This window comes from Apis dorsata, unplaced genomic scaffold (genome assembly GCF_000469605.1).
Source record: "Apis dorsata unplaced genomic scaffold, Apis dorsata 1.3 scaffold_97, whole genome shotgun sequence".
Classification (NCBI taxonomy): Eukaryota; Metazoa; Arthropoda; class Insecta; order Hymenoptera; family Apidae; genus Apis; species Apis dorsata.
The window spans coordinates 503033-509348 of NW_006263395.1; the positions used below are offsets into that span (position 1 = coordinate 503033).

The 6316-nt window shown below is 25.9% G+C and overlaps 2 protein-coding genes across 2 annotated transcripts in view; one reads left to right on the forward strand and one right to left on the reverse strand.

Moving 5' to 3' along the window:
* Positions 1-1802: 1802 nt before the first annotated feature.
* On the forward strand, positions 1803-3029 carry LOC102671524. The gene has a single exon (XM_031508689.1). It carries the CDS (start codon positions 1916-1918, stop codon positions 2987-2989), a length of 1074 nt encoding a protein of 357 aa, XP_031364549.1. The 5' UTR covers positions 1803-1915; the 3' UTR covers positions 2990-3029.
* A 124-nt stretch (positions 3030-3153) lies between these two features.
* Positions 3154-6316, reverse strand: part of LOC102671654 (nucleolar pre-ribosomal-associated protein 1) — an 8130-nt gene continuing 4967 nt past the window's right edge. Inside the window, exons 9-14 of the mRNA XM_006611969.2 lie at positions 5194-6033; positions 4973-5100; positions 4690-4899; positions 4277-4497; positions 3796-4192; positions 3154-3731 (exon numbers count right to left, since the gene is read on the reverse strand). Of these exons, the coding sequence (XP_006612032.2) occupies positions 3195-3731; positions 3796-4192; positions 4277-4497; positions 4690-4899; positions 4973-5100; positions 5194-6033 (2333 nt within the window). The 3' untranslated portion in view covers positions 3154-3194. The remainder of the gene's footprint in view (positions 3732-3795; positions 4193-4276; positions 4498-4689; positions 4900-4972; positions 5101-5193; positions 6034-6316) is intronic.

Here is a 6316-nt window from a genome sequence, read left to right on the forward strand (position 1 = left end):
ATAATTACACGTAATCGCGAATTACACGATTGAAAAAACTACTTCCAACAAATAATTACGTAAATATATCAGTCACGAGCATTATATTTTATTTTCCTTCCGTCGCACTATTTAAATCTTCGAATCGAAGAAAATTTATGCGAAATCAACGTTTTTTTTTTCTTTATTTTTTAAACAAAAGTTTCCACCATTCCAAAACTTATTGCGGACACTAAAGAACAGGGCAGAGAAAGCGGCTTGCCGGCAACATTCAAATCAATCGAACATTCGAATAACAAAATGATCCGATCGAAAACACGCATGATCGCTCTCGATCAACCATTACATTTCGTCGTTCTTCCATCACGCAATTACACTCTCTCCGTGCGTTACAGTATTTACAACGACAACCGTTATCAAACCGTTTCTGCTCGAGACCTGTGGCAGAATCACCGGTAAACAAGACGAGTCGCGCAAAAACCAGCTCATACCGTTTCGCCCGACGATGATTCGAATCCGATTCCCGCACGAAACATTTAAATCAATCGAGATGACGGAACGGGCGCGAAAGCGACAGCAACCTATCCGAATAAACGGTTGCACCGAGACTGATCCATGGATCGAGGGACGGTGCAGGATCGAGGATCCGGAGGATCCCCCACCACCGGCCGGCGACTCACCCCCTTCCCCGCCTTTCGATCCCCCGCTCATTTCCAACCGCCACGAACGCTTTCCTTTTTCTCTTGGCCCTTAAACCCTCTTTTTCTCTTCTACAACGATTTCTCTCGGGAGAGTACGCCTTCGAGACGCTACGGTGCCCGCAATAAATGCAAACCGATCCGCTCGTACTTCCCGCTCCTGCTATCGTGATTTTGCGTCGTTGCTTACGATCGGCTTCCTTCTTCGCGAGATTTTCAGACTTTCGGGACCAAGACTTCCTATCCTTGAGCAATGAGGAACTTTGGATAAGATGATTCCCATTTATATTGTTTTCCCCTCTTTTTTGAGAAAAAAAAAATATATATATATGAGCACGAAATTTTTCTCTATTCTCTATGTATTTCGAACATGCATATTTTTCAAAGGTAATTTTATTAACAGAGATGTGATGATTCCGAGCGATGTGATTTTAATATCTTTATATTCGGTGTATAATATATACGTGGATTTATTACCGATTTTCTTCATTTTTGTGAATGAATTTGTTCCGTTTTATTTACAAATTTTTCAAAGTTTCCAAATTGAAAAATTGAGAATCGTTTAATCGAGAATTCCCATTCGTCTCGTTTTTCCTCGATATAGTTTTTCTTTTTTTTTTTTTTTTCTTTAAATTTGCCAATGTCCTAATTATTTTTTATCTCCGTTCCGTTTTTTTTAAACATATTTTTAAAAAATGAATGTCGAATGAAATATATAAAAAATATGTTTAAAAAAAATGAGCATAGCAGAAATATCTATAAGAAATGTTTAGGATAAAGGTTAAACGGAAAATGTAAAATATAATTTACGTTTATTCAGATATTTGGTAAAAATTTCGAAATTCTAGTATTCAATTATCAAAATTATACGAAATACAAACCAAAGATGTATTCTTTTTGCATTAAGGTATTTTTGCATATTACAGTTTCTTATTTTTTTATTTTGAATAACAAATTTTTTTACATACATTTTTCGTAATTTTTATTAATCAATTATTCATTGATTTAATTATTTTAATAATTAATTTTTTGTTTTATTATTTATTTAATTTGTATTATTCTTTTCTTCCTTTCTGAACAATTTCATGAAATTAATATTATTAATCGTTATTAGAAAATATAAACACTTCTAATTCTTAAAAAAAAAAAAAGATAATAAAATAAAAGAAGAAAAAAATTATTTGAATAAAATACAATAAAATGCATTAAAAATTAAAAATAAAATCCTTATTAAAAATATGAAAAAAAAAATAATGTCCGATATTAACGAGATCATAAATTTTTTCCGTAACGATAATTCACAAGAGCAAAAACATCGCGACAGAGAATTACGTGAGCGTCATAAAAAATCGAGAGATAAGTATGAAAATATGAAATATAAGCAATTATGGAAAATGAGATTAGCAAAATATATAATTAATGACTTGAAAAATTACGGACCGGCTAATTTAATTCATATAAACGCATTAAGTTCTCTTACAAAGAGACCCATCCGAATATGGAAATCAATGAATAATTTGTATCGAATAATAAATGATCAAACGAATGAAAGTTCAAATGAGAATTTTATCGATATCGAATACCATGAACAATCATTAAATTCTGTAGGACATTGGACATTATTGAACAATAAAGATCCTATTAATGTCGAACTTGATCTAAACGCGTGTCTATTCGCAGTCATCGCTGCTCAAATTGGAAAAAGCACTAATGATCTAAGAAATAACGTAATTGATTTTTTAACGAATAATATCAAACAGTTGATCGATCAAATCGATGAATTTATATCCTTAGATAATAACAATGAAAAATTATTAATGACTGGTGGTGCTCGATATATTGGCACATCACCTAAAGCAGCAGGTATCATACTTGATAAATCGCAAAATGTATTTAGTCATACATGTAAGGCTTATGGACATCCCAGAGGTCATGCATCCAATGCAGCTGCTACAGGACCATGCGATAGCGTAGAAAATTATTCGCGAACAACGAATTCAATGAAATCTGGTTTTTTAAACAAATCTGATCAAAATAATGTTGCCCATCTTGCTTTAAGTCATGAAATGGCGCAACAAGCGATGCGAGAATTGAATAATGGAGCAACATCCATGACAGTAACACTTTCACGACGAGATCTGCAGAAAAATCATCGTGCATTACCAAAAATGAGGGAATATTATAATGGTGAACCATATTCCGAAGAATTAGATATTATCCAAGTTACGTTAGTATTGAGACATCATCAAGATAAATATAATGATCCAAATGCAGATGTTTTTGTACATACATGTTTTCCAAGAAGTTCTTAAATTTCTTATATGTGCCATCACAAATTATTCTTATGATATAGTGGAGCAAAATTTGAAAGTAATATTAAATAAAAAAATACAAAATTGTTGAAAAATTTCTTATTTAGTAATATTTATTAATTATGCTAATGTTTAACGAACGTTATTTTACAAAAAAAATAAAATTTAATTAAAATAATTTTTAGAAAAATACAAAAATAATAAGTTAATCAATTTCATGAATACACCAAGTCCATATTAATGTTCTTAAACTATTTTTTGCTATCTCAATTTCATCATCATTTTTTAAAAAATCTATCTTAGTTACATATTCACAACCGAAACGTAACATATCGTCACATTCCTCTATATTATCCAATAATTTTTTAGAGAATTCAAGAATTTCTAATATACATTCTTTAGTAACAATTATTTTTATATGCTTTAAAAGAATTAATTTTTGTAAAATATCAATATATAATATAAAGGTCTTAATTTTAATGTCTTTAACTAAATATGACTTTAAACATAATGCAATATTTAAAAGCATTAATTTGTAATGGATAACATCTCCTTTTATATTCAATATAGTATTAAGAAGTTTGTTCATTATTTTTATTATAAGTTCGATATGTTGCACTTCATATTTGTTTAAATTTTTAACAACTTCTAATAACCAAGGAAGTAATCCATAACATTCTATAAAAAGTATTGAAGCTTTTGTAATTTTTAATGTAACGTTAATAATCTCCAAGATAAGTTTCTAAAATAAAAAATAAGTTAAATCAATTTAATAAAAGAAATTTTTTTTAATTTTTAAACCTTACCTTCGTATCTGAATCTGAAAGACTAGAAATATAAAAATTTAAAAGTATCTTAAATAAAACACATTTAAAAGCGATTTCCAGTTCAGTTTCTGTTTTCATACTATCGCGAATATTTTCCAAAATCCAACATCTGTGTACTTTATATTGCATATCGGAACTATGAAAAAGTTGTAATAATTCAGGTATTGTATTTATATCTAATGCTGGTTTAGCTACCAAAAATATTTGTAAAGTTGAATAAAGTGGATGCAATGGTTGTGTAGTTATCAAAGATGTTCTTGCTAAAAATGTAGAAATTAAACAATTTAAACGTATGGTATTAAGTTCCGATTGCAATGATATAATACCATAACGCAATGCATCTATTAGTCGCATCCATAATAATTTGGTTTTTGAACTAAAAATGAAAAAAAATATAAAATTATATCATATGTATTACAATATGTATTAAATTATTATTAATTAATATAATATAAAATACTTAGAAGTTTCCAAATGGCTATAATATCTAGAAATAATAGTATAAGCTATCATTCGAACATCAGAATGTTTACTACTACATGCAGCAAATATCAATGCTAGTGCTCCACTTTGAGCAACTTTATGACATAATACAATATTATTTTCTGATAATAAAAAATATAATAATGGCAAATAAAATGCTGGATCATATACATCATCTTTTTTGTATAATTCATTATTCTATAAAAAATAAATAAATCAATATTATATTGATATATAATAAAAAATAATCACATATTCATATTTAATGAAAATATTTAATCATATATTCAAAAATACTCACATTTAATTATTATGGTTTTAATTATATTAACTATTTATATTAATTATATTATAAATTTTTAAATATTTTTAGAATTTAAATGAAGTTACCTTCAAAGCTCTATCTATAGGATATTTCTTTATAGTATTGTTTACTATATCCTCCTCAAATAAACTTAAAACTTGAATAATAGACGGTTCCCTCCATAAAGAAGTATATGTATCATTTTTCACACTGTAATATGTTGCAGCCATATTTCCCCATACATATGGCCGATATTCATAAATATCAATATTATTACTTTCATAATATTGTAAAATCTGTATAAAATAAATTTATACATTAATATTTTTTTTTAAGAATTAATATAAATTTTCTGTTTATAATTCTTACAAGTAAAATGAATTGATCAGCTTCACTTAAAGTAGCATTATATGCTGCTAAATAAACAGGTACATGGCTCAATAGCATAACTATTTTATTCTTTTGCATAAGAATCCATAACAACTCTACTAAATCTCCTAAAAATAAATAAATAAAAGAAATAAATAAATAAATAATTGTATATAACAATTATATTATCATTATTATATACCTAATTATTAATATCTTACTTTTAATATCTGAAGAATCCAACATAATATTAATAAATTCTGAATGAGAAGTTGCCATTTCAAACAAAATTTTGACATGTTCATCATCACTGTTATTTTTATATGCAATATTACATAAAGTACTTAATGTTTTTAATATTTTCACTGGTTTTTTATTATTTTTTATTTCTTTTAGACCAAATTTTAAAGAAAATCGTATAAATTGTGACCATGAATGATTATTATTTAATGCTTCAAATCTAAAATCTTTTCTTTTATCTTTTAAATGTTTAACAGCATCATTTAATACTTCACAAAGAATTTGAAGTTTTTGAATATTTTTAGATTCTTTTTTTAAAGTTATAGTAATTATATGAAGAAAAATTTGTATCAAATTCATGATCAATTTTTCATTCTCCAATTCTAAGATAGCAGATTTATTATATATACTTTGGAGAATTTGTATATATTGTATAGATATCATATCTAATTTATCACCAATTTGTAAAATAATATTACATATATCGTGACATGTTTTAAAAGAAAATGTAGTTTTAATTAAATAACAAATTGCAATAACATTTTCTTCTATCCAAGATTTTGTATCTTTTGGATTACACAAATAAGATATTATTTCAATTTCATAATGTTTTCTCAAATTTTGTAAAAAATCTAGATCCCATTTAAAATTTAAATTACTTGCAACTATAGGTAATACAATATTACCTTTTTCTATATTTTTAGATTTTGTTATATATTCCACAAAAATGGGTATAAACTTTATATTTTTTTTAATAAGAAGTGAAATTAAATTTACAGTTGTATTTGTGATTGTTGTTGATAACAATGATGTAAAAATATCTGCAATATAATTCACATGAATGTAATAAAATATAATAATAAAAAACTTAATATAATGATATCTCGTTTAATACAGTTAATGAATCTCTATAAAATGTTAAATAAAAATGTTAATTGAATATAAAAATATATATAAAATATATATGAATCATATTTACTTTTCAAAATTAATAATAATTTATAAATTATTTATTTTTCAAAATTTTATATTGAATTGAATTTTATATATAAATTTTATATTTTATATTATATATATTTATTAAAATATATATTTCTACTTAAC

Coding starts and splice junctions, on each gene's coding strand:
- LOC102671524 (XM_031508689.1), top strand. CDS start 1,916: ATGAAAAAAAAAATAATGTCCGATATTAACGAGATCATAAATTTTTTC.